This window comes from Pelobates fuscus, chromosome 3 (genome assembly GCF_036172605.1).
Source record: "Pelobates fuscus isolate aPelFus1 chromosome 3, aPelFus1.pri, whole genome shotgun sequence".
NCBI lineage: Eukaryota > Metazoa > Chordata > Amphibia > Anura > Pelobatidae > Pelobates > Pelobates fuscus.
The window spans coordinates 330,155,486-330,182,973 of record NC_086319.1 but is presented as its reverse complement, the minus strand read 5'-3'; the positions used below and the strand labels follow the sequence as shown (position 1 = coordinate 330,182,973).

Sequence of the window (27,488 nt, the reverse complement as noted above, 5' to 3'; positions counted from 1 at the left end):
TATTTTTAAATACCATGAGATACAGGATCTTACATGGTTGAGCAAAACCGAGATGGTGAAATCTGCTATTTTATAGTGAGAAAATGGTTTCTACCTCTGTAGCAAAATTGGATTTTTTTTTTATCATGTATGAAATCTTGAATTATCCATGTTGAAAGTCTTTTTTTTCACATACAATTTCAATTACTAAGTAATCTGTTGAGATCATGATGTAACCTGATCAGAATTCAAATATAAACATATTATCTCTTTGCATCATTACACCCAGTTCACCCACAGTGGTCACCTAAACGCCTTGGTGATCCCACCACTGATATTTACAAGGAAATGTTATAAAATACAAGTTACCTGTGCATCCAGTAACTCCTTTCTTGCCTGAGTAACCAGGGTCGCAGTGACAGATGAATGATCCTTTGGTGTTCTCGCAACTTCCACTGAGACAAATATTAAGATGGAGTTCACACTCATCCACATCTGAAATAATAAATGTAAAACTGTGAACAAACTGTGGGTGATATACCAGAAAAGAAAGCAGAATGAGGTTTTCGCTTAGACCCGTAATTGCAATACTTTGTCTCTAGGGTCAGTGAAAGTGCATTGTACAAGTAAGTCAATGGCCAGGAGCATGGCATATTCCTATAAACAAATATTTGGACAAACGTTATTCACACATGGCTAATAGGTCTACTTTCAGACTCTTTGGTAATTCTGCACTGAATATGAATAACTTTGCATCAGCTGTAAATTGTGACTCCCATCATTCTCAGGCAGCCTGAGACCTGCACTAAAAAGGAATGAATGGAGTATAAGTGGATGTCTGTATATGTCAGAATGCTGTATTAAGAAAATATAGTAACTAGAATTATAAGTGGGCATGTATGTATATGAGTGACACAGTTATTCACTAAAGTGAAAATGGTAAGGAATTCAAAGTGAATTTATAATTTAAGGCAAAATAGCTGAATTGGGATAATTCTCCAAGTCAAGTTATGAGTCCAGTTGAGCTATTTGATATTCACTTTGAATTCACGACAATTCTCAGTTTAGTAACTAAACCTGTATTTCTCTTTTTGTTTTGCTGCTGGATTAGAAGGGAACAATTTATGGTGCTATAGCAGCTGCAGAATAAAAATCAATAAAAAATATCTTTAAAATATAATGTACAGTAAGAGTATAGTGTTTTATTGGGCAAAATAAAGTCCTGGGGTTCCGGAGTTCTGTCCAATATATTCTTAATATTCGAATATTGACATGATACTAATGAATCCGCGAGTGCTTGTTTAGGTACACTGTAAATTTCAGCACTCATAATCATGTCATGTGTTAGAAGTAAAATGTGTTTTACTGAATGTTAGAAGATATGCCGAAGTGGTGCCATTGTGAAAATACGCAGTTACCACCCAAATGAAGAGATAAACAAAAAGGCCTAAATGAACGTATAATTTACATAAATTTTACTTTTGGATTAATTGCAGACAGAGATGCACGGAAGGTTAAATGAAGTCTTTTTCACTACACACAGTCTACTTCCAAATTTCAGTACTGCATACTGCATGTGCTTTCGCACGCAACGACACAACATATCTCAAGAATAAGTAATATAAAATGCAAAAGTTTGGTAACCAGGTGTAAAAATACAGATTTTACATATGATGCCCAAAGAATCCCCAGCTTTGTATCAGGCTCTGATGGGGTGGTATTTGTGAAAATACAGAAAAAGATACAGGTTTTGTGCTAGCAGCCGATATAAAAACACTCACCAAGACAAGTCTTCATATCATCTGATGCCATGTAACCATCGAAGCAAAGACATCTGTATTCTCCCGGGATATTGGTACATTGTCCTCCATCACAGATATTAGGATTGTTTTCACACTCATCAATGTCTAAAAAAAACAAAAACAAAACAATAATGACTTAATATGTGGCTAAATTGGCTAAAAATCAGCATTAAAACAAACTGTAAGAATTGACCTTGTACTAAAGGCACATTTATGAGTTATTTACCTTTTTAAGTGGCAGAGGATTAAGCATCTGCTAACTAAAGCCTTAACTACAGAAATCATGTATACATCCTCCCTTGTTTGATCCAGAATTGTATTTCAGATAACAGAGAAAGTGTTCCTAACCATCTTTGCAAGCAGAGCAGCATTATTTACCTTCTTCCACACAGTAAGCAAGTTTAAGGAGAAACTTTATGAATTCTAACACCCAGGAAGAGGGAAGGGAACAAACTAATTCAGTGTTGCAAGTGGATTATTTGTAAGATGCTTTAACAGCTTGCAAATCCCTGTATAGTACAATAGTTTCCTACAAACAAGCCTGCTGTATGTAGGAATCATACCTACATATAGACATTAGTTTTACATTCTTTATGCATTTTGATGGTGCTACATCGCCATCAGGTTCCTTACTAATACTCATAAGCAGGTTATTTATCTAGATTGTCCCCTAGATTATGTGGCAAGATTGTATTTTCTTTTGTATGTGAATATATCAATTTCTGCCTGAAACATTTCTCTAAAGAACGAATAAATACATTAAAACCTAAAACTGTAGATTTTCTAAAAGTTATAATTTAATTTCTTATGTATTTCTAAACAGCCATGAATAGACATACTGTAATTAATAGGTTATCCTACATTGCGTGCAAGCTGTGTGTTCCATCTTTGAAATAAATGGTGTGCTGATCAGGGGAGGGCAGAATATCTTTTTTGGAGAGCAAGTAAAATTCACCAGGAACTATAACCGCAGCTGGTCCTCTTTATAAATTACTTATATCAGCATCCAAAAACATGTATTTTTCCTGCATCACATACACTGTCAGGGTCTCTAGATTTTAGCAAATTAAATCTGAATTGTAATATTAACCTAAAATAACCAATCTATGACTACAGTTGGTTATTTTAGCCAATTTTTTTTCTATTCATATTCAATTTGATAAAATTTGGAGTTTAGTTACTAACCCTGTTTGAGATCTGCAGATTTTTTTTTTCCCTACAGTGATTCAAAAGCAACAGAGATAAATTAGAAATTGCTTCCCAGAGTGCTGGATTCAGAACCCACATGAGGCTTGTTTGGTCCTAACTTCAACATTCCATTCCAAATAGAGAAAAGGTTTGTTAGTATTTGCACAATAAATCTATGCTTTTTGTAAATAGTCTATTATGTGGACAGCTCAATCTTGGCAGCATTCTTTGCCGTTTCAACCTACACCAATGTGGGTCATGACGTTTCTTTTTTTTTTATTTTATTAAGAAAATGCATTATAAAACTTTCAACTTCATTCTAACATGAGGGGATCTAGAATAATAATCCTTGCTTAATTGATAATACCACAGCTCAACAGCATTTGCTAAACCATTAATTGTTATGTCTAGGGGCCTAAACCAGTATTCACGGCAGGTCGGGGCTTAAAACTTTTTAGGGACTTATGATTGGATTAAGTAGGATTGTTACTGCTAGAACTCATTGTGCATTTGGATACTTCACTTTCAACTAGTAATTTAAATGAGGACTTCTACAGCATATGTTGTAACTAGCAAATGTTTATATAGGTTTATATGAGGTCACTTGTTATGACTGGGGTTTCTGTGATGTGCTATATACACAAGGTTGCTATATCCACCCTGCTTTCCGTGACAAATACAATTTTGTTCAGTTGATGGGCAGTACAAGGAAAGTGCTAGCCCCAGTATGCAGAATTCAAATGCTGTATGATTACTGATTTATTAATAACTTGACTTCCTACTTGCAGTATTTAATTCTACATAGTACAGGGCAAAGCTTTCCATCAACTGATTATCAGTATGATAAGTGATATATGGTGTATCTGGTAAACCCAGATGGGCATATTAATCTCTCCTGCCAATTGATGATGTGAAAATGAAAATATCCATATTAAGCTATTTCTCTAATTCCAAACCCCCGTAGCAGGCTCATTAACTTTGGCATCCTATAATTCTGAACTAAAGACAAGACAAGAACTAAGACAATTATGGTGTGCCAGGGTTATTCGTGAATGCTTTAAAGCTTTTATATGCATTCATTCCACTACAAACCACTCTACAATTTTTAATGCTCTCATGATCAAACTGGTCACGATCAAACTGTTCTTATACTGGGCTTGTAATTAATCCGGTAGCAAGTGGCATATCAACAGGAAGGCTACTATTGATTTAAACTAGCTCCTGTCTGTGTACAAGGGTACATGCCACCCTGTACATCAACACATTCCAATATGACAGCATCTTTGAAAGTGTTGACACACACATCCACAAATGAATCAGTGGATTTAATTCTCTAAAATTCCGAGTATCTAGTATATGCACTCTTGAAAAAAAAATCTATACAAAGAGATTTCTTAAAATAATTATTCAATCTTGTTATATTATGTTAGAGATAATACAATAATTATATCACTCATTCTTACGCCTAAATGGTAAATATCTCTAAGAGTTACAAGCAGAAGCGGAAGGTGCACACTAGACATGGCTCAAGTTTTATTAAGATAAATAGGAAATATCTTACCAGTACAGGTTCTTTGATCTGGTAGTAGAGCAAAGCCTTCTCGGCAACTGCACTCATAGCTTCCTTCTGAGTTGGTGCAGAAATTGTCACATCCACCGTTGAAAACCTGGCACTCGTCGATATCTGAATTAATTAAAGAGACATATGACTTTCTAGAGTAAACACATTGTATATTAAACATCATTTTTCTGATAATCAAAAAGGCTGAAGAAATATGCGAATGAATAAATATTGTGCATATCCCTAGTGGTATACAAGTAGAGTCGCAGCTAGGACTACTGCCTCTTTACCAAGGCATATTACGTCATCTATAAAGCCATACTGATGGACATAACATTAATATAAAAGCTCTCGGGTAGATGGTAACATTGGCGGCATTTTAAATAAAGATCTCCAGCACAATTTGTATGATTGCCCCTAGATCTAAAACTCATCCAAATCATATCAAATTATATTCCCAATACACGCACAGATTATCCCAGAATGCTTTTATTTTAAAGGCACTTACCAACGCAAGACAACTTATCATCTGATAGCTTGTATCCAGGATCACAGGCACATTGGTATCTACCAATCAGATTGATACATCGCCCATGTTCACAGAGGAAAGGGCCAAGTTCACATTCATTGATATCTGTGGGAAAAAGTGGTACAGGGGCTCATGATATATAGAACATTACTTCAGGATACAAAGAAAACTACAATGAGAAATTATCTACAGGAATTGTTTAGATAAAATGCACGTTTACTGAATCATAATATGATGCTAGAAAATGAACAAACACTTTTACAGAGAACGTTTGCATTACACTCAGTGAAACTCCTTACATTTTTAGGGGGAACTTTTCTGCCTAGAATAGCATCCTTCCCACTTTAGAATGTGTTCATTATATAGCATATCAGCTTTTTTTCTAAGCATTTCTAACTTTATTCTGTTTGTGTTCTAGAGCACACACAATGCTTTTTGTATGCTTGTTGGTTCGTTAGTTTGTTTGTTTGGGTTTTTTTTCAGGAAAAATAACCTGCTGAAGTACATATTTCCTCAAGAATAACCTAAAAGTCAAAACTAAGAAAAAGAAAAATGGTCTTAACTCATAAAATATTTAACCAAATACATTTTGGTCAGTAACACTGTAAAATATATTGGATATAGTATGTATGTTATTTGAACAAATCTAAATACCTTACCTAGACAAGCCGAATTATCAGGAGCCACTTCATGTCCAGGGGGGCATTCACAGCTAAAGCTCCCTTCTGTGTTTATGCAGATACCGCCTCTGCACAAAAGGGGATTCCGTTCACATTCATCAATATCTGAAATGCAAAAACAGGAACATCTAAAATCTGAGAGGGAACAGGGAATACGCATGTGCCATGTGATAATATGTAGTATGGCATAAAAATAATCAAAGAAGACTGACAATCCCGGAACAGAAATTTTGACAGATTTGTTTATTGGGAAAGGAGAAGAATAGTTTTAGGAATATAACTGGAGTGGTGTTAACACCTGACTGTTGTATTAAGGTATATGCGTCATATGGTTATGGAGTGGAAAATATGTCCAGCTAGACAATAACTAGTAAAAAGCGCCTTTGTTGAAGCCTTATGATGTTCAGAAAGCTAATGGCAAAACAAAAGTTAAAGTTTTGTATTGACCAATTCTATAATAAATTATAGCTTTTTTTCTCTTATGGGCTATTAACCCTTGGAAGCTTTGACTTGCACAATAACACTCGCTTATAACAATGTATGCAAACTCTGCAGCAAAGTGCAGCCCTAATGCACGACAAGCATGCTAATAATTAGGTAAACATTCTGTATCTCATTCGTATTCTATGTATAGGACGTGAGATGCAAATAAAATAAGCGGATCTCCCCAGATTCCCCAAAGAACGAGGAAGGTCAAGGGCATCTCAACACTATATTTTGTTTTCATTTAAAAAAAAGAAATAATAATTTAGAAAAGGGGGGAGAAATTTAGGGACAGACAGTATTATCATTGCCAAAATTCATACTTTTTTATTTTTATTTGGGCAGCCCTCTATGGAATTAAAAAGTTAGTTTTTTTTTTTTGGTCATTGCAACAAGGAGTCCCCATGCTGCTGAATAGCATTGAAGGCTAAAATCTGGTAATTCCACTGTTGGCTAAGAATTATATTATATATATATATATATATATATATATATATATATATATATATATATATATATATATATATATATATATATATATATATTATAATATATTAATTATTATAAAAAGTCTAATTCACAAAAAATGGATTGTCATATATAAACAATATGTCATTTTAGATTTGAATGTTCAACATCAGTATGTAACCAAATGTTAATACTGTTGGATTATAGCCCTCGTCATTACTTGCAACCCAATATTCCAGAACTGCTCACTCACAGTACCCTACCAACCTTCTCCAATCCATTGAATCCTTACTTACCCATGCAATTCTTCATCATCATAAATCCACTTTCATATCCTTCGAAGCAGTCGCACTCAAAGTCTCCGGGAGTATTGACACAGTTGCCTTGGCCACAAACATCGGGGGATATTCTGCACTCGTCAATGTCTGCAGAGATGCAAGAGGTTTGGTATGAACTGTAAAGTATACAGCACAATTGTTAACAATACACGAATAAGATATTTGCATGCATACCTGTGCAGTTTCTCTCCTCTGCATCAAGTGCAAACCCGTTATCGCACCTACACTTGAAACTGCCAATAGTGTTCTTGCATTTACCATATTTGCAAAGACTCGGGATCATTTTACACTCATTGATGTCTGCATTGATAGAAAAAAAAAACATGTACTGTAATCAAAGTCCCTGATTATTTGTGTCAACGGAAAAATAACATTTATTGAAGAGAAACACACTGTGCTTCAATTGCACTGACTGGGGCATAGGTGATGGTGAAACTCATACGCAGAAGAGATTACGGGGCCAAATTTGGAGTGAAAGTTGAAAATGTCTCTACAACATACCCAATTTTTATTGCACAATAACATAATATTTGGTATGGGACAAAAAAAACTGGCTTTGTAAAGAAAGCATTACTGCTCACAAAATAGAATACAATACGAGCAAGGCAACTTTAATATTCTGCCACAAGGGTCTTAAAATATTTGATACTGCCTTAAATAGGCACTGGCGGTAAATTATCATATATTGTCTGCTACATGGTTGTGTACTACACAGTATGTCCCTTTAATATTGGGAATTTACAATATTTAATTTACCCTTGGAGAAGGTTTTCCCTGGTGTAATCTCCTTGGTTGAGTAACCTGGCCCTCTGGGACATAGAGTTTCAAATTCTGGTGTTCCTTTCGTCGGGCATTCATCACAGTGAGGGCCCCAAGCAGCTCCAACCGAGCAACAACATGCATCGAGCCGATGTCTTCCAGCAATAGCATGAGTACATTCTTCATCCTCATGTTTCAGGTAGCAAACCTCCAAACGGATATCTGGTGTAAAGGACAAATGTCATTTTAATAACATGAATACATCCTGCAACAAATGCCAAGAAATCTGTTGCAATGTAAGTTTTGCAATATTTAGAATATGAAAAAAATGTCCTCCTTTGCTGACAGATGCTGACCATTGCTTCTACCCAATATCCAGTTGTAATATTGCCAAAGAATAATCACAGAGTGGTATACTGAATAAACCATTGTAACCTACATTTATTCATACACAAACACATACAAAAGTAAATTAATTTGAGAGTATTGAGCACAATTCTTTAGACAATAAGAACAATGGAAGTAAATAACAGAAGGCAATGTATAAATAAATATTCTATTACTAATCCTGAATGTTATCCGCTATAAAGGTATTTTCAGTTATCCATTTGGAATTCTCTGATTGGATTAACGTAACAAAACAAAAAGGATCAACAGAGATGAATTAATTTGAAAATATGTCTCTTCTTTTTATAACAGATTGCTTCATCGTCACATAGATAACTAGCTCGGTAGAACTAAAACAGTAATTTGAAAAAAGTCCAGTTTATAACCATGAATGGCATTAAGCAGACCTAGGTACACTAAAGAAAGAATTGTGCAGGATCAAAAAGTGAATTCAAAATTAATTTTACATTTAAGGTCTAGATCAGTAGTACCCAAACCATCCCTCAAGGCAAGCCTACCAGTCCAGGATTTAGGGATTATCTAGTTGTGTCAAGGTGTTTTTTTGTGTGGTTTTTTTTTGCTTTTTAAAAACACCTTAGACACAACTGGGTAATCCCTAAATCCTGGCGTACCTTGAGGACTGGTTTGGAAACCACTGGTCTAGATGAACTGGAAGCATGGCTGGCATGAATATGTTTTCCAGTACAGCTCTTTCAGCCTTACATTTGATATTCAATTTGAATTTTCTTTGAATTCCTGACAATTCTCCATTAGAGAATAACCCTATTCTCAATGTTATTTTTTGAAGGTGATTTTGGCACAGATGCTGCACTATTTTTCTATCAGCAATTCTGTTATACATATATCTAAACACAATCGCATGACTTTCATTGAGGCGTGATATTACTAATGTTCCCTGTATTGTCAGCTGTTTCCAATCGTGTTGGGAAATAAGTCTTCTAAATATCACAAATCTTTCAAAACTGATGTTAGGCCTCATACTCTAGCTACCAAGATCACACCCTTTGTTTAGGTACTTTGATATATATGCTCGATAGAATAACAAAGGATTTGAACATTTATTGCAACTGGGGAATTTTCCCACCTCTTGAGTAATGCTACCAAGAATGCAATGATCGTTAGAATTCTATTCCATCAGATGCAATATGTAGCCGCCCAGATCTCAACAATAATCAAAAACAGTTGGAACACGATTTTTAATGTTTAAAAAAAAGACCAAAACTATTTTCAGTCGTTTCTAACATATTTGGGGGACTTCAGAAAACTGTAAGTATCATACATCTAATTAGTTTTGATTTGCCACCTGTGAGTCGTAAAACTGGGATGGTCTTAAGCAGTTACTAAAACCATCCACTTTGGACACTAATACCATTGTATGATCTTGGTAATGACATTTTTGTGCAGTGTGTAATTTTTAGATAATAGTCTGAAGAGCATTCTGTCACAAGGGAGTACTTGGAATGTATCAAAACAGATATATCTTATGTAAATCTGCATTTCTGCTAAGTCAAAAGGAATCTGAAATCTTACCAATACATGTGCGTCCAGTGGAGTCAAGCGTCATCCCATCGGGGCATTGACAGACAAAGGATCCCATTGTATTAACACACTTTGCATTAATACACAATCCAGGAAACACATCGCACTCATTAACATCTGTATCCAAAACAAACACAAGCTTAGCATTAGAAAGACAACACCAATAAAACAATTCAATATGTATTACTTCCCGCCTGCAAGTTTATGTGCTATAAATTCCAATTTACAAGTAAGACATTCTCTTTCACAACTTCACAATCAGTACACGATTAAATATATATAGAATGAGTACACGGTTTTATTTATATATATATATATATATATATATATATATATATATATATATATATATATATATAAAATCATGTACTCACTCTTCATCCTCATGTCTGTCTGTCATCCATCCTTCCTTCTGCATCTAACTGCATCTAACTATATATCTAACTATATAACTCTCTTAAGGTACCATTAAACAGTCAGGTAGATAAACAGACCAACTGTCATAACCTGTTAGTGTCTACCAGCAAAGAATATCTACAGCAGATAAGAAAAAAATATTCTTTCTGCCTCTTTTTCTTTGTGGACCGATATCATCAACTAATATATTACATGCTGATTATGAATATCAGAGCTATTATTCCAAACTCTCTACAGTGCTTTAAATCGTCTACATTGCATCAACCTTTTACTCTGCTAAGTAAAGAACTTAGAACTTCATAAAAGAAGCAGTCGAGGGATGAGGGAAGTCATTCTCTATATGAATAACTCATTATTTACAGGCTGGTAGCAAAGGAAGAAGGCATTACTTTGTTTTATTTATTGTCATGGAAATCAATCCAGACAGTATCTGTTGGTTACACAATTTTCATCCGGCAGAGGCCATTAACACATTGCACACAATCTCACATTATTGCATAGTTTTAATTAAGAGTGAAAAAAAGAAGGATGGGGACCACCCTTTTTTATTGGTGTTGTTCTTGGCGTGCTTCATCCAAGGCGTGTTCAGGTTACTCATGGTGAACATGGGACAAATGTGCCAAAGAGTTGGGTCATGGGGAGTGATCCCACTAATGTACAAAACAAACTCCTTTGGAGACTGGACATCTGGAAAGAATGGTCTTCACCATACAAGAGACCAAGTATTATCAATAGCCAGTTTTATTCTTTGGTCTTCTAGGTTTTGGCCATTGTGACTGGGGCCAGGGGATATAAACTGGATATCTAGCTGCAGAAATATCCAGCATTATAAAGATATAACATGACAATTCTCATTGGCTTCGTTGTAGAGCAATCACTCCATTTACTTATCTCCCCTATGGACCACTGATCACAATGTATTTCACACATTTTGCCATTAAAAGCCATTTGACATCATTCATAATATCCCATCAAAATGTATATGTGGTCCTAAGACAGTGGTTCAACTTTAATGTTTTGGGGCAGTTAGTTATTGGACTTACAAAGAGCTATTCATGTCACCATGATTATTTGAGGAAGAGTAGTCTAGTTTTTTTTATAAGTGAGATTGTGGTGGCCACATTGTATACCCATTTATCACTCATGGTTTCTCTAACAGAGAGCTCAAACTCTTTCTTTGTTTAATTGCTTTGTTTAGATTGTCAAGATCTCAAAAGGCCACAGAACTCTTCATATCCAACTGCTCCCCCCCCCCTGCCCTCCCCTTAGTACGCCACTGGTCATATCATATGCGTAGAATTTCTCCTTATTTTCGGTTCAGTGTTTTAGTGTTCACTGTTTTTAGAATAGTGTAATTTTAATTTTGCTAACAATTTGAATGTAGGCCCCTCTTGATCTTGAGGCCCTAGGCTGAAGCCTAGTTAGCCTATAGGAAAATCCGTCCCTGTCTGTGGTGTATTCCGTAAATAGACCACACAGACTTCATAAAATTTAATTTATTAACTGTTACTATATTCTTCTACTTGGCATTAAACAGCAGTTGTTAAACGTGTTTGATTCGAAGTAATTTATAGCACAGTGTGAAAATTACTACAGATCACTAAAAAGATTCCATACCTTCACATACAGTGCCTCTAGTTCTTGCAAAGCCTTTTGCACACACATGATCTGTTGAAAAGTGGGAACACAGATCACAATATTAAATTGGTTACATTGTTGTTAAATTCCACATTCACAAATAGTTAAGAAGGGAATAAAAAATGTAAAATATAAATATTAATAAAAATGCTTCTAATAAATGGGCTAAAATTGTAGATGCAATACATACTAACAGTGGTTGTTTTAAAATAGGAAACTAACATATTCACATCAACATTCTACAATACCAAAAATAAGTATGCACATATAACCTCTACAGAGTTTTATCTAGCATCACTGTCTTTAACCCCTTAAGGCACATGACATGTCGGACATGTCATGATTCCCTTTTATTCCTGAAGTTTGGTCCTTAAGGGGTTAAGCACAAAATAATTACTAAAGGCAGACACACACAAGCAGGTTTCAGTGCCAGGGACTATCTTAAAAGAAATACCAAAGGGGTGTCTGCCAAGGCAAAGGAATTATTTAATTGGGGACGTAAGAGATTGCCCCTCTACCCTCCGCCCCCCCCCCCCCCCCCACACCCATATCAACTGTGTTTTTTACTTCCTCACCCTCTCTTAAATCCAGCAGCCAACCCACAAAGCAGTTAAGAGTCAACTGAAAACAAATAATTGTGTTCTGCTCCTCATGCCTAAAATAACTTGCATCTGGACCACCTGCTGGATTTTAGACATATGAGGCAATTATTGGTGGGGTTTGTAGGTAGGTAGGGGGGCATAAGATGTTATATGACTGAAAGGTAAGAGTAACAACATAAACAATATGCTTAAAGTAAGAAGGGCTGGCATAACATCGTGTGCTAAAATGAAAAGGGAGTGTGGAAGAAGCAGTAACTTGCACTACGCTTCATCAAAATTAGAAACTCTGATAAGATACCAGTCGTAAAACCTTTCTCATGTACAAAGAGAGTTTGTGTTTATACGGTATGACGTTACCATGTTCACAAGGGGTACATGGACTGCCCCAGGCGGCTCCTAATGTTGAACAACACTGAGATCTCAGAGTTCCCCCATTTATGTTGATTTCACATCTTCCGTTTATTGTATGCTGCCAACAGGTTCCTTTCACGGTTTCTGCAAAGAAAAAGGTCACAATTAATGCAAAAGATGTATTATTGCTTAATAAAAGCCATACAATAGTCACATATTTATCTATTCACCATTACACAGTATAAAGTAAATTTGTCCAGCTGACTGTGGTAAACAAATATATTAAAATGAAAATATTAACGATCTAGTAGCCTTTGTATCAAACTTTTACCAAAATGATAGAAATCATTGTAGAATAATGGGAGAGGTTGTGCTTTCAGACTGTTACCCTAGCCGTACAAAATACATTGACAATATATCACAAACTGATAAAAACAATAAGAGCAATTGATTCGCTTTAGAAAGGCTAACTCTGTCTTTTGCTATTCTACAAAATCTGATTTCAAGACGGGTTAAGTTTCACATATTTTTTTCAATTGAATTTTGATTGATTTTTTTAATAATGTTTCACAGAAACTGCTGTACAGAAACTTTACAGGAAGTTCTATAAAGTTCACATAATTTAATTGCAGATTAATCTATTTGGAATTCAAATTCAATCTCAACTTTGTCCGTATCACTACAATAAGTCAATCTGTGTGTTTTCTTAGTTCTGTACGTTTGGCTTTTCTCTTTCTGATATCTCACAGTCACAATGTAATTCACAGCTTCCTCATAAAACATGAATTGCAAACCTCTTAGAACTCTGGATATAAATGTATTGTCTATCTATCCTCTAGCGCGGTGTGCACATAACAGATTAATCAGCTCTCAGCAAGGGTAGAGAATGCCTAGCATTTTACTACCCCCATTACCCAAACAAGGTCAGTAAAGTTCTAAGATTCTGAGAAATACAAAGCTCAAACTGATTCATTTCTTCTAAAATCAATCTCTTGAGAGTAAAATTTAATCTTAAGACCTCTGTCAGAAAAATATTAAATGCCACAAAGGTTGTGCAAAAAGATTAACCATTTCATGATGCTAAACCACAGAAAACAATTTAGACCGTTACAAATCACAGAAAACAAAAACATATTTTTTTTTAAGACTTGATGGCGATAGTAATTCCATACTATATGAGTCTTTAGGGCTCTCTTGATCCGAAAAGATTTATATTCAGAATAATATTGTATGGTTGTCGTGGCAGTATGAGAATGAAGCACTATCTATCAGTCTATTACTACTTAGGAACAAAATCCATTAATTCACTGAAGCCATATTCTGTAAATGCTATACATTCCCATACTATCATTCCCCCAACTTCAATACTAAGAATCACATCTTATTTTTATGTGTGGGTCTACAGCATAAGCAATACCAAGTTATGGACAAAAAAATGGGGCTGCACAAACAGCCTCCTTGATCATAACCACTACAATATACTGCAATGGTTATAGTGAATTTGGAATTTCATTTAACTTAGGGCAATAGCTAAACATATCTCTGAATCTCAAGTGTCAGAAATCTGCTGAGCCCTGCAAAGCATTGCATAGTTCTCTACAAAATGGGAAGAAAGGTACATAAAAATAATGGGCATAATGCCAGTTATTAGATAGAAGTAATTAAAAATCAGATAAGCTGTTCAGGTCAGGATAATGGAATTCATGATAGCCAATTATCAAGTCGAGTTTTAATATAGGAGTAACTAAAGTGAGAATAGTTGGGAAATTGTAGGGAATTAAGAATAAATGTAAAGCCAAAATAGCTGAACTGGGAAAAATATCCAAGTCAACAATGCTTCCACTTTGCCTTCTATGGTCTTAAATTTGAAATTTACTTAATGAAATTCTTACTGAATGCTGATGCTGAATTGACTCTTGAAACACAAAAAGTAGGGACACTTCTGACTGATGCATTCATCAATAAAAGGAGCAATGCTTGAGCTTTTGGCATTATAGAGGATGCCAGGAGAAGAAGACATCATCCATTCTACTATAGAAAAAATCCAGGCAGGTTTATTTTCTGACCCATGCACAGTAGCACCCTGGGTTGGTATATTGTGGCTGAGTGCGACCCTATATTTTTTTCCATTCTACTATAGAGACTTGTGTCATTCTAGCTGGTGAAGTGCATGAACATGTTGATTAATCTTACACAAATCCCCAAGTGTGACTGTTTGTGCCACAATGCACAACGCAGAGCTTTTTAAAATGTTTTTCTGTGTATGGAGGTTTGGTTCAGCATCGTGCCTGTTTGACCATAAGGTTCTTGCCATATAGGCTTTGCGAGAGCAGGTATCTCCCGTAGGTTTGCTGACTTTCAGGTAATTAACTTTTGTAATGTTACCAAGAGAAGAACTTTGTTCTTGTCTTGTCAGATGGTAGGATCTCTGTACTATGTGAATCTATTATAGTTTAATAGGTAGAAAGGGCTAGTCCCATTCTGGACGTCCTTGAGATGTGAGTCCAAGAAGTCATTTCCGGGACTGTTTTAGCTACTTCATACCTGGTATTTGACAGCAATTCCTCCTATTAAAAGACTCTCTGATTGCAAGATAGTTGTATAGTGAATATAGTCTAAACTGAACTGAAAACACAAGACAAAAATATATATGGAATTTCGTACCTATACAAATGGTCTTTGTTGTGTCCAAAGTACTTCCGATGGGACACTCACACACGAAAGAGCCACGGATATTTTTGCACACCCCATTAATGCAAGGGCTGGACTCGCATTCATCAATATCTGAAAAAATATATATTAATTTTCACAGCTGATAGATCACATTTTGGAAAGATAGTATTAGCATGTTACAAGGTTTATGGAAAATTATCAAATGTCATCTACTGCACCAGATACACAATTTTAATTGCAAGGAGCAGATACATGATACCTGTCAAAAACAGCAGGTTATATATAATAGCAGCCATGCTTGGCAGACAGACTATATCAAAGAACAGTAGCAGAAAAAACACTGTTTTCTGTTAACATTAGTACATAATATTATCAAATGACAATAGAAGAAAACGACTATAGCTGCCTATAATAACAGATATCCATGAACGTTATCTGGTAATGATTTTTTTTTTATCATTAGTAGCAGATAAAAAATCTCCACTCTCAATAGAAGGTTCAGGGCAGGACAATGATGAACAACAGAAGACACAAATCAACAGTAACAAATACAGTTCATTAGCTTCTAATGGTTGTTTCTTTACAGAAATATAGACCATCATAAGCTTGTATTACCTTCACAAGTTTTAAGGTCAGGTTTGTAGACGTATCCTTTTGGGCATGTACAAGAAAAACTTCCTGGGGTGTTGCGACATTGTCCATTGTCACAGAGCAATACGTTTAACGCACATTCATCAATATCTGCGTGGGAAGGAAAGCGTTAGTGTTTTAGACATCACTCTATCACACTGCGCATTTATTGTTAACGTCTACCTGTCTATCGTGATACACAAAACTTTATGAAAAGTTATATTGCAAGATCTATTCATCTACACATTATACAAGCAAAAATGGCTTCCAAATGTAAAGATTTTTCAATAAATTTTAAAAAAGATATGGTTCCTCCCCTAACCTGTCAATCACATAGCAGCATAGACCCCTATGCCCATGGCAAAGCCCTTAATGATGACAGGGCAGAGATAAAGAACCCATTTGTAGTTAAAAGGGTTAGTTTGAGCACTATAACCACTTCAGTGATTTGAAGAGGTCATGATGCCGGAGTCTGTATTTGCATTGAATCAGCTTCCAAATTACTCAAGCATAACTTAAAAGTATAGAATGAATAGTATAGAAACAGAGTGACAAATGTTATTATATTCTGATCATTGAGGAGATTTGCTTTGCCATTCCTATGGTACCTAGGGCTGGAGGAAAGATATTGAGGGTTATGTTTCCATAGTATAACACCCACAGAGCCACTGGGATGGGTACATTGTTGTCACTAGCTAGGAGGTGAGCATTGATTTAACATCTCCTTCGGCACTCCAGATGTTTCAGATTAGTCTCGGATAATGCTCTTACAGCCGCAATGCTGGCAAAGCATCAAGGGAGATGTAGTCCACAACATCTGGGGTGCCGAAGGTTGCCTACCCCTGTCCTAAAGAAATAAAATATTTTATCTTTTATGATAAATGCTAAACTTCTGGGAGATGATGCACGCTAAATAGAACAAGTCACGACAGCTATATTTTAAGTATTTTTGACAACCCTTCGAGGCAGGAAAAACATTATGTAAAGTAGGTCAACTGCTCTCTTGTCAACTCTTTCCTATCTAAAGGCAGAAGTTACACAGCAACGTCCCGAGTTATAGGAATTAGTATAGATTTCAAAGTAGAGAACTTGCGATGCTCTTGAACCTAAGCAAATTAAGCATTTTACACAGGGAACTACATGAATGTGTACATGCATACATTATATTTAAATCCAGCGTTGTTGACATTCTAAAATGGTAAGCAAAGGGGATTATAGCAAGAATACATTCTAACATAGCACAATTAACATGTTTGGGCTATTACATGGCTTTCAAACATCAATTCTTATCAAAAGGGGAATTAAAGGACCACTAAAGCCATCCAGACCACTCAATCTCAATGAAGTAGCCTTGGTGCAGTGGCCCTGTCCTTTTCACCCTGCAATGTAAGACATTGCTGTTTTTTTTTAGAAACTGCTAGGTTAACATTTCAGGGTTAAAACCACCTATAGTGGCTGTCTTCAGTGACGGTGACAGCTGCTAAAGACACTTCCGCTCTAGTGGCAGAGTAATGTGACAAAGAAGCTCATTGGATGCATGAGCAGGAGGTCTCCAATAGAAGCATTGCATTGGACCACTGATGGAGGAGGCCATACCATCCTCCATAATGTCACAGAAGACAGAGAGGTAAACATTGCCAGGTGAGTCTCAGCACTGGAAAAAGGGGAGTAAAACTTTATTTTCTTAATTTTAATGGAAAAACAGGGCGGGGGGGGGGGGGGGGGGGGGTTACAAGACATGGGGCAGCGGTACTATAGTGTGCCAGTTAGTACTCCTAACACTACAGTGTCCCTTTGATTTTTTATAGTGTCTAATTACTAGATTGTCCAGAGGGAGGAGCATCAGCAGTTATCAGAAATAACACTGGTTCATGCTCAGATGTTTTTATTTTTAAAATATATCTGATACCTACATAAGTATTGATAACAGCTGATACAGTACAAATGTATATTAGGTATATAGAATTCTTTAGTCTGCTAAATGGTCCAAGGAATGTAAAACTCAGAAGAGTGCCTTCATCTGTCCCTAAATAAAAAGGATGATCCTGTAATGTACTCATATAAGTGTTCATAAAATTATTTAGTTACTTTCACTTCCCCAACACTTCTATCAATGATTAATGCATTTCAGTGATGGCTGTGTAATTACATGTTTTCGGTTTTTACACGTGTGGCTATTTTCCCAACCACCTTCAACCTTAAAAATAAAAATTAAACAATATAAAAATTAAACAATATAAGAACAACAATAGAAACTTGTAGACTGAACTTTGTCATAACGAATGAGGAAAATTGTAAATAGAGCATTTCAGATTATACTTTATTAACCCTTAAGGGGTTAAGTACTAAATTCATACCATTGCAGCGTTTTCCAGTATAGTCCACATCATATCCTGGGTTACAGATGCATTTGTAAGTTCCACGAAGGTTTTCACAAATCCCATTCTGGCATATATCAGGGTCCATCTCACATTCATCGATATCTATTAAATAATGAAATTGTGACTGATGTAATAATGTCATACTATGCAGAATTTTAAGATAGTTCAAATCTGCCCCTGATTGTAACATCAGTAGATTGCTCTATTCCTGATAAGTCTCTAACCATCATTCCGTTGATACTTCTCAATACCCCTGCAATATTTCCTTTCCCTGTTTAGTCTTTCTTCTCTACCTCCTTGTAGTGAGCCTTTGTTCTTTTCATATTTTTTTATTTCTTTTCTCTTAAGCTATCCACCATTCGTTACTCTTCAAACTCGTAGTACAGAGTGACTATTGGCAGACATTGGTCAACAATTCTTGAAACATTATAAAAAAACAGTCATTATGTTTTATTATTACATAATAGAGAATACATGTAATACAGATGTGTATTATTTAGCATGAATATATATGAATTAATTATTTTTCGCTAAATCTCTGGCTAACCTTTGCTGTGTGAAGGCAGCAATGTTTAGTCCTCATTAGTCGGAACACCACTACTTATCTGCTAGGACCATGCACAATCTGAAGATCTAAAACTGTCCCAGATTGTGTTTTTGACATGCCTGACTCTTGTGCATGATGTAACGATTTGTGAATGCAACCAAGCTCTTTATTGCCTCTACAGTTTTTGGTGGGATAATCTGTGCTTCAGGCCAAAGAGGTCTTAAAGGGTTACTCCAATCATCATAACCACTTCAGACCGATTTCCTGGTAATGGGGCAAACTGTTTAGCAACAGTTTGTGCCCTTGCTTGGGTCCCTGCTTTTCTCTGATGCTTTCCAGTGGTCCAGTGATGTGCTTCTGGTTTCTACAGAGCCATAGAAGTTTAAAGACATAGACATCGCAATTCACTGGCTGAAAATGCCAGCTGACCTGTTGGCTGCTGACATCCAAACGATGCTGCCGGAGGTGGATTTGTGCAGCATTTCATAGCGAAATGCAGACTCCAGGCACCATGAACCACTTCAAATCACTGCTGTGGTCATGGTACTTGAAGTAACCCTCTAATGAAGTGTCCACCAAAAGAGCAAGGTTATATTAGAAGACGCACTTAAAGCTGTGTTTATATGTATGCATTACAAAATAATACACACAGAGGATATATTACATGTAAACTTTTATTTTAAATTTTAAAAATGATGCAAATTTTCCTTTACAGGAACACTATGAACACCATAACCCCTGCTGTAATGGTAATGGCGCCGGAAGGGCCTTCGTGACTTTCCAGAGTAAGTAGTCAAACTGTTAAAGAACTGTTTCACAACATGCCGATTTAGGCACTCATTTACTAAGAATGCTCAGCTTACGCAGGCAACAGACAACAGACACCTATCAAGCCCCAGTTAAGTTGTTAAACCTCTTTTAAATGACTTGACTCCTTAGTGTGGCAAGGCTCGTCAGGAACCATAACCACTACAGCCAGCTGCAGTGGTTATGGTGCTTGGAGCGTTTTTTTAATAAGCAAATATGCATCCGCTATATTTAAGATTACAAACAAAGTTTAGACACTTCTGGCAGTGCAGTTATTCAGGATATCATCTTTTATGACACATTTCTCATAACGCACATCCAGCCAGATTATCAACATTTGGCTGGATGAGCATCATGGCACATGTAGTCCACAGCATCTGCACAGCCAGAGGTGGCCTATGCATGTCTGCACACAGCATAAAGTATGCAAGAATTTATATTGCTTTCCAATGTTGTATCTTCCCAGCTAACTAAACAGTCAGTGTTCCGAAATATTAGTTCTGGCTGGTTTCCTAGATCCAAGAATGTTATTTATATACAGTTTGTAATTACATTGTTTATCATTGGATGGGTTCTTTAATTGATCTTTTATAATTTCTTATGCGTTGTGGAAAAAGCTGAACACACTGTGTTTACATAAATATAACAGTGGCTGGAAAAAAAAGGAAGTCTGAAGGTTTGAATTAGCAATTTGTATATTACAGCTGGTAAAATAACAGGGCTATCTGACTGCATTTGATGCACACAATGCATCTTAGATCATAATCGTTTATTTGATGTGTAACACCTCTTCTGAAGGTTACTCATATAATAATAAATACAAATATCTACCTGTATTTATAAACTGTTTCAGCTACATATCTTATGTTATCTATTACATTTCTATACAGAGATATGTGTTTTTATGTGTGGGTAACGTATATATAAAATGCATAATTTGCATAAAAAAATAAAAGAGAGAGAAAATGGATTAAAACATTTGTGGACTTTTCTAGCTAAGATGTAAATGAAAATTCAATGTATTTGTTTGGTCACCAAATATAAGAGTATTCCCCCTGTGCAATGTGAAGTGAATTTTACATGTTATTAGTATATTGTTTTTTTATATTTGTTTATACTGTGTGATAGACTATTGGGGCTATACTGTTGCCATCACACAGATGCTTGCAGTTTGCAGTTTGCAATTTTGCAGTCAGGAAAAGTGGGAGAAAATTATGTGCACTTTGTGTTAGAGGATTTGACTCTGCAAATGTAAAGAAAAACTGTGGATCTATCATGAATGACAGTTTTGTGTATTATTTACATTAACACTTACAGGGTAATTCACACAATTTGGAATTTAATGTGAATTCAGGTGGATTTAATATTTAAGGCTAAGTAGGTGAATTGAACACACGTTCTAAGTCTGCTATACTACCAGTTTGGCTACTTTATAATAAAACTCGAAATTCACGTTGAATTCTCACTTTAGTAACTAGCTCTGTTAATTGGATGCTGCACAAATCCATATTACGATACCACATTTCTTTTTCAGCTTTAACATGTATTATAAAACTGGTGTGTTTTGTAATATATAAGAAAATTGGTTTAATACGTATGTACCGTACTCTAGTTAGTGCTTCAAAAATGGGTTTTAACCCACAGCTGAGTGAAATGAGTGATTATAATAAGCTCACTCGTGTCACTTGGCATTTGTACCTGCCGTCCCCCTGTTACTTGTATTCTTCTTCTAGTTTGGTCTCTGTGTAAGTTCTAAAAAGGTGTAGACATAATCAGAGTTACATTTTTTTTTTCCTACATTTTTTTGGAGGCTGCTATAACGTTTGCAATGGATCATTTATTATTGTATTTTCTATGGATTGTCATATTAATGTATTATTTATTTTATCGGATGTGATTAAAATAATGAATTTAATAGTATGTTGTTCCTAATATGGTCTAGTTTAATAATTGTCCCTAATATGGTCTACTATTTTCCTTCCACAAAACCTCAGACATTTAGGGTATCATTCCATAAACTGTAGCGTTGAAGTGTTCTAGATTAGGCAAACCCATTTTTTGTGTGATGCCCCACTTTTGTGGTTTTTTTTTTGGTACAGAATAACAAATATTCACAGCCCCAAAAGATCATTTGTAATGTTCTGTGTTATGTATTTTTCCTACATTTGACAATATTGACAAAGGGTAGAGCTTAAGGCAAGCTCCACTTTCTTTATCAAGATAGTGGAGCTTGCCTCGTGCTCCATTCTTTGTTAAGATTGTCAACATAGGAAAAGTACATAGGACAAAGAAGTCTCTACTTTGTCTTTTGTTTCACAGAGAGATCAGAAATGAAGAAAGAAGAACAGATTCTGAAAGAGGAAGAGAAGAGCAAACACCAGGAGAAAGTCAAGTTTGAGATGACAGAGCCACTTTAAGGTCACCTGAAAACAAACTTTTAAACAATATTTAGGCTGAAATCATTGAGTTGGTAAAATTCTTCACCTTAGCTAGCCTTTGACTTTTTTTTCCAAGCTAGGTACCTTGGCTTATTTTTTCAAGCTAATTGTCAACTCAACTCAATGCCTAGTTAATACAAACACTTTTTTATGACTTAGATCGTTAACTGCCACAATATTAGTTCAAAATTCATTATAAACAAACGGCTTACTCCATAACAATATTAACACTAAAGTTGAACATATGCTTCCAAACACACACATTCTGTTGGTAATGTCCAAATATTTACCAACCATTTGTTCGATGGTTCATTTAACGTTCACAAATGTTTACTTACTGGACTGTTTGCCAGTAAAATATTATATTAATTATACATACCAGTTCCTCCGGACGTAATTCCAGGGCCACTGCTACACAAAGCATGATACTCCTCTGAAATACAGGAAATACCATTGCAGTCTGTTACTAACAAAATAAACAATAGGAAATCTTGTCTCAGAAAATAATATCACAACATGAAAATCGAGTAATCAGAGAAAGCAGAGCCACCCAAAAGTGCTTATAAGGATGTCCTATGTAGTTATCCTCTGAGCAAACAGTAATGTCAATGTGATACTCTTTCCAGGAACCTACACATTTCCAATCCAGCTCTTCTTTAAATAGGTAACTAGTCTTACCTGAATTCTGTGCCGGGCAGGGTTGGCACGGCTCTCCAAAACCATATTCTAAATTGGCGCAACAGCACTCAGACTTGGTAACAGCCCCTTGCAATGGTCGGACACATTGACCTCTCTTGTAGCCACCATAGCACGTACTTCTTATGTGAGTGTCTGCAAAGGAATGGTTGTTTAGTAGCAGATAAATAGGGGTTATCAAATATGCATATGATCAAATGTAGGCATGAAAGAGCACATACAATAAATTAGATATGTTAAATTAAATAAGGATTTGATAGATTGGATGGATGAGCAGACAGACAGAGAGACAGAAAGACAAGCAGACGTTGACATAGTTTAAATCTACAGTGTGTCCGCTGTGAACAAACTGTTTTTCTTCACCTTACCTACACACACACGTCCATCAAGCCCGACAGCAAGCCCAGGGAAACATTCACATCGGAAGGAACCATCAGTGTTGACACAATGGCCATTCATGCAGATTCCAGCTGTCTCACACTCATCAATGTCTGAAAATGACAGAATTGCATTAGTAAATACAGAGAAACGCTGTTATCCAACCAACAAAAGTTATCTCAAACTTAACAGCTTAAAAAGAGTGGGTTTATCTTCCAACTGATTACACACTAAACCAAAGCACCTGTTGGATTCTTACTGTAAATGTACAGAACATAATTGAGTTGTTTTGCATAGTGTGAGATTTTACCAATACATTCTAAAACAATTTCATAGAACACAAAAAGTCAATCCATATTTTCAAACCATGAAACCAGCCCGTGATGTCCTTTTATGTACAGTCTAAACATAGCAGTGTAGAGACACTCAATGAAAAGTGTGTAACAAGAAATAAAGAAGATCCATTATGTGACAACAAAATACATGAACTTAGTAAAAAGCCATAAATAGTGCATGAGCTAAAAGGTTTAGTGCACTTAACACACGAGTGACAACCAGTTACTACATGCTTTACAGTGTGTTCCAGGCTTCTCTGACACAATATATAATTGTTGCTTTAATGTCTGCAGAAGAAAAGTTAAAATACACTACACTAGCAATAAATAATCTGTACAGTGTTAACATGCATGCCATTTAGCCTCAAAGAGTTTTGAAGCAGCCAAATGATGAATGTGGCACATAATGACCATACAAGGGCAAATTGAGAATCCAACACCAACACCTATGGCATTTTGCCATAACATACACTCCAAGCATCCAAAGGCTATCCAAACTGTGCTGTTAGAAAAGTAACTAACTGGTTGTTAGAAAATTAATCACGGAGAACTTAGTAGGTTCTTTTTGACAGTAGCAGGAGAGGAGTCATGGGGGCGGGGGAGGTGGGAAAGAAAACCTGCAAACAATTTAAATGATATGCTTTCCTGAAGAAGTGTGTTTTCAAAGATTTTTTTGAAGGAGTGGAGACTGGGTAAAAGTCTAACAGAGAAGGGAAGGGAGTTCCACAGAAAAGGTGCAGCCCTGGAGAAGTCTTGCAGGCAAGCATCAGATGTGGGAGTACGGACAGAGGATAGACGTTGGTCTTCGGCAGAGCTCAGGGGCCTCGGCGGAACATACTTGTGTATCAGGGAGGATAGAATTATAGTAACTTAGGGATGTGATCAGAATGTACAAAACTGTTCAGAAGTATATTTCCAATGAATTATACTAAATAATATTCAGTTTAATCAGTTCAGATTAATTACAGACCCATCCAAAGCAGCTGGTAAATTATCGTAAGGGAGAGGCTGAGCTGGTACAATATTGATTTATTAACTTCTATCTAGAGATTTAGGAGACACTCGCGTACCTCGTGGATAAATAAAATTGTAAGCAAAGACTTTTGCATAAGGCAATACCCCATCTTCATCATGACATTGTAATAACAATTTTTTCATTCCCCATCACTGCAACCTCTTAGTAAGCCAACTGCTATTTAATATTTACTAGGATGTGGTTTTTGGAAACTGAGAAGTTATTTAAAGATTTTTCTCTAACACAACATTTTACAGATCTATTTTTACACCACCAGAAATTGCTGATTAGTGAATAGGCTACAAGGATAGTCCCTGCATTACTTTTAAATGTACACCAAATACAGGAAAGGCATGTTTTATTAGACATGGCGGGAGCACAGATAATTGTTCACCTAGCTAGAGAATTGTTACATGATGGGCATTAAAGTGACACTAGTCACATCATGAGGTCACAGCTTTGGAAACAAAAATACACATTGACTTAACATGTGGTTCTAGAACCTTGTTTAGAAATGGTAGCAATAACCCCACTTAATTCCCCAACAAATTGTAATTAATTACATGTTAGAGTGAGCATTAATATATTAATTTATAATGTGCAGTACAGTGGAATAATAGCTCAAATTTGGAATCGTGTATTGAAAGTACATTTTACTGTAACAAAAGTCTAGACACATAAATGTGTTGACTCTCTTGGTCATTGGCATTAATGAATGATTAATCTTTTTCTCATAGAAGTAGGATGATTTTTTTTTTACTAAAAAACTCAATGTGCTTTTGCTCACTACACCCTCAAAGACCTTTGAGACAGAACAAAATAACAAGACAAAACCAAAGTAACCACAATTCATTTGGTTTCACATGTGTTTCTGCTCTGGTGTTGGTGGAGCTCTCTAAAATCTATGGAACAGTTTGCACAAAACCCAGTTCCCAGCGGAGTTAAAGCCACAATCTCACATACATATGCAAAATCTCTAATTTTTACCGACTGGCCTTAATTCGTGACCTGCTCAATAATAACAAATGCAGCCACTTATGCCGAGTGGAACTGGCACTGGAAGGATGTGAGTAAACCTGGCACTTCTCTTTAAAAGCTTCCTCCGAGCATCTGTTGGTACGTCTGCTAAGTTAACATTGAATGATGAAAAACATTCACAGCAGGCAATGCTAATGCGTGTAAAATTGTTTAAACAGAGCTCCAGTTGTATAGCATACTTCACACAGGTAACTGCTGCAGTATACGATAACAATGAACTTTAGCTTAAAGGAACACTATGGGCACCCAGACCACTTCAGCTCTTGGAAGTGGTCTGGGTTCAATGTCCCTGTCCCCTTAATCCTGCAATAGTAATTGTTGTAGTTTCTGAGCAAGTACTATGATTACATTGCAAGGTTAATACTGCCTACCTGCTTGCTAGACGACTTTTGGTTGCCTAACTGACAATAGACGCCCTTATGCTCTGCATGAGAACGCCAAGCATCAAGCAAAAACCCATAGGAAAGCACTGCAGCAATGCTTTTCTATGGGGAGGGCATAATGCACTGGCGATGTGACGTCGAAGGAAGCCGAGCGCCGACCCAGCGCCAAGGAACATCAGTGCTGTGATCAGGTAACTACAGTAAGGGTATTTTAACCCTTACTCTGCAAGGATGTGGGGGAGCATAAGGGAGGGGGGCAGAGGGAGCTCTAGTGCTTGGAATGCAGCTTTGTATTCCCAGCACTATGGTATTTCTTTAATAAAGCAATTTTGATGCCTAGATCATGCCCCGGCAGTGTCTTTGTTCAATTCTCTGCCATTTTGGAGATAAATCACTTTGTTTATGCAGCCCCAGTCACACCTCCTCTAGCTGTGACACAGACAACCTCCATAAATAAAAAGGTTTAACTTTAAATAAGTACAGTATAGTGTGTTTGGTTTAGAAGTTCTTCTATCCTGATCTGTTAATATAGCTTTAATACAACACAAGAGGCTGTTGCGGGTTCTATGAGTCCATTAATAGAGCAGGAGATAAGAAATTCTGAAGTAAACACACTGTGCAATATGCAATGTTTATAAATTAGACCTCTTTGTCATGCAGTGTGTATGGAGGCTATGTGAATCTCAGCCAGGAGTGGTGTGGCAAAATTAAGCAATTTAATGTCTAAATGGTAGAGAATTGAGTAGTGAGACTGCAGGAGCATGATCTATACAACAAAACTGCTTAATTAAGCAAATATAATTTTGGTGCTTAGGGTGTCTCTTAAGCAGAAACCTGATGCATTGTTTTGTCATTTTAGAATTGCGCACATGCCTATATATAAAATATGTAATTTTAATGCATTATCTTTTTAATATATTAAAACAATCAGGTGGCACATCCATCACCGAGTGTGCCTTTAATTGTCACAAAACAGATACATTTCCTTTACTATAAAGAATCTTAAAGGACCACTCTAGGCACCCAGACCACTTCAGCTTAATGAAGTCGTCTTGGTGCCAGGTCCAGCTAGGGTTAACCCATTTTTTTATAAACATAGCAGTTTCAGAGAAACTGCTATGTTTATTAATGGGTTAAGCCTTCCCCCAAATCCTCTAGTGGCTGTCTCATTGACAGCCGCTAGAGGCGCTTGCGTGATTCTCACTGTGAAAATCACAATGAGAGCACGCAAGCGTCCATAGGAAAGCATTGTAAATGCTTTCCTATGCGACCGGCTGAATGCGCGCGCAGCTCTTGCCGCGCGTGCGCATTCAGCCAACGGGGCGGAACGGAGGAGGAACGGAGGCAGAGATCTCCCCGCCCAGCGCTGGAAAAAGGTAAGTTTTACCCCTTTTCCCCTTTCCAGAGCCGGGCGGGAGGGGGACC

At 36.3% G+C, this 27,488-nt stretch overlaps 1 protein-coding gene across 1 annotated transcript in view; it reads right to left on the bottom strand.

Moving 5' to 3' along the window:
- FBN1 (fibrillin 1) overlaps positions 1–27,488 on the bottom strand; it is a 204,699-nt gene that overhangs the window by 59,343 nt on the left and 117,868 nt on the right. Inside the window, exons 15-31 of the mRNA XM_063449025.1 lie at positions 23,283–23,405; positions 22,897–23,049; positions 22,598–22,651; positions 18,403–18,528; positions 16,031–16,156; positions 15,407–15,526; positions 12,749–12,886; positions 11,769–11,819; positions 9,726–9,851; positions 7,785–8,009; positions 7,203–7,328; positions 6,987–7,115; positions 5,719–5,844; positions 5,039–5,164; positions 4,531–4,653; positions 1,761–1,886; positions 349–474 (exon numbers count right to left, since the gene is read on the bottom strand). Of these exons, the coding sequence (XP_063305095.1) occupies positions 349–474; positions 1,761–1,886; positions 4,531–4,653; positions 5,039–5,164; positions 5,719–5,844; positions 6,987–7,115; positions 7,203–7,328; positions 7,785–8,009; positions 9,726–9,851; positions 11,769–11,819; positions 12,749–12,886; positions 15,407–15,526; positions 16,031–16,156; positions 18,403–18,528; positions 22,598–22,651; positions 22,897–23,049; positions 23,283–23,405 (2,124 nt within the window). The remainder of the gene's footprint in view (positions 1–348; positions 475–1,760; positions 1,887–4,530; positions 4,654–5,038; positions 5,165–5,718; positions 5,845–6,986; positions 7,116–7,202; positions 7,329–7,784; positions 8,010–9,725; positions 9,852–11,768; positions 11,820–12,748; positions 12,887–15,406; positions 15,527–16,030; positions 16,157–18,402; positions 18,529–22,597; positions 22,652–22,896; positions 23,050–23,282; positions 23,406–27,488) is intronic.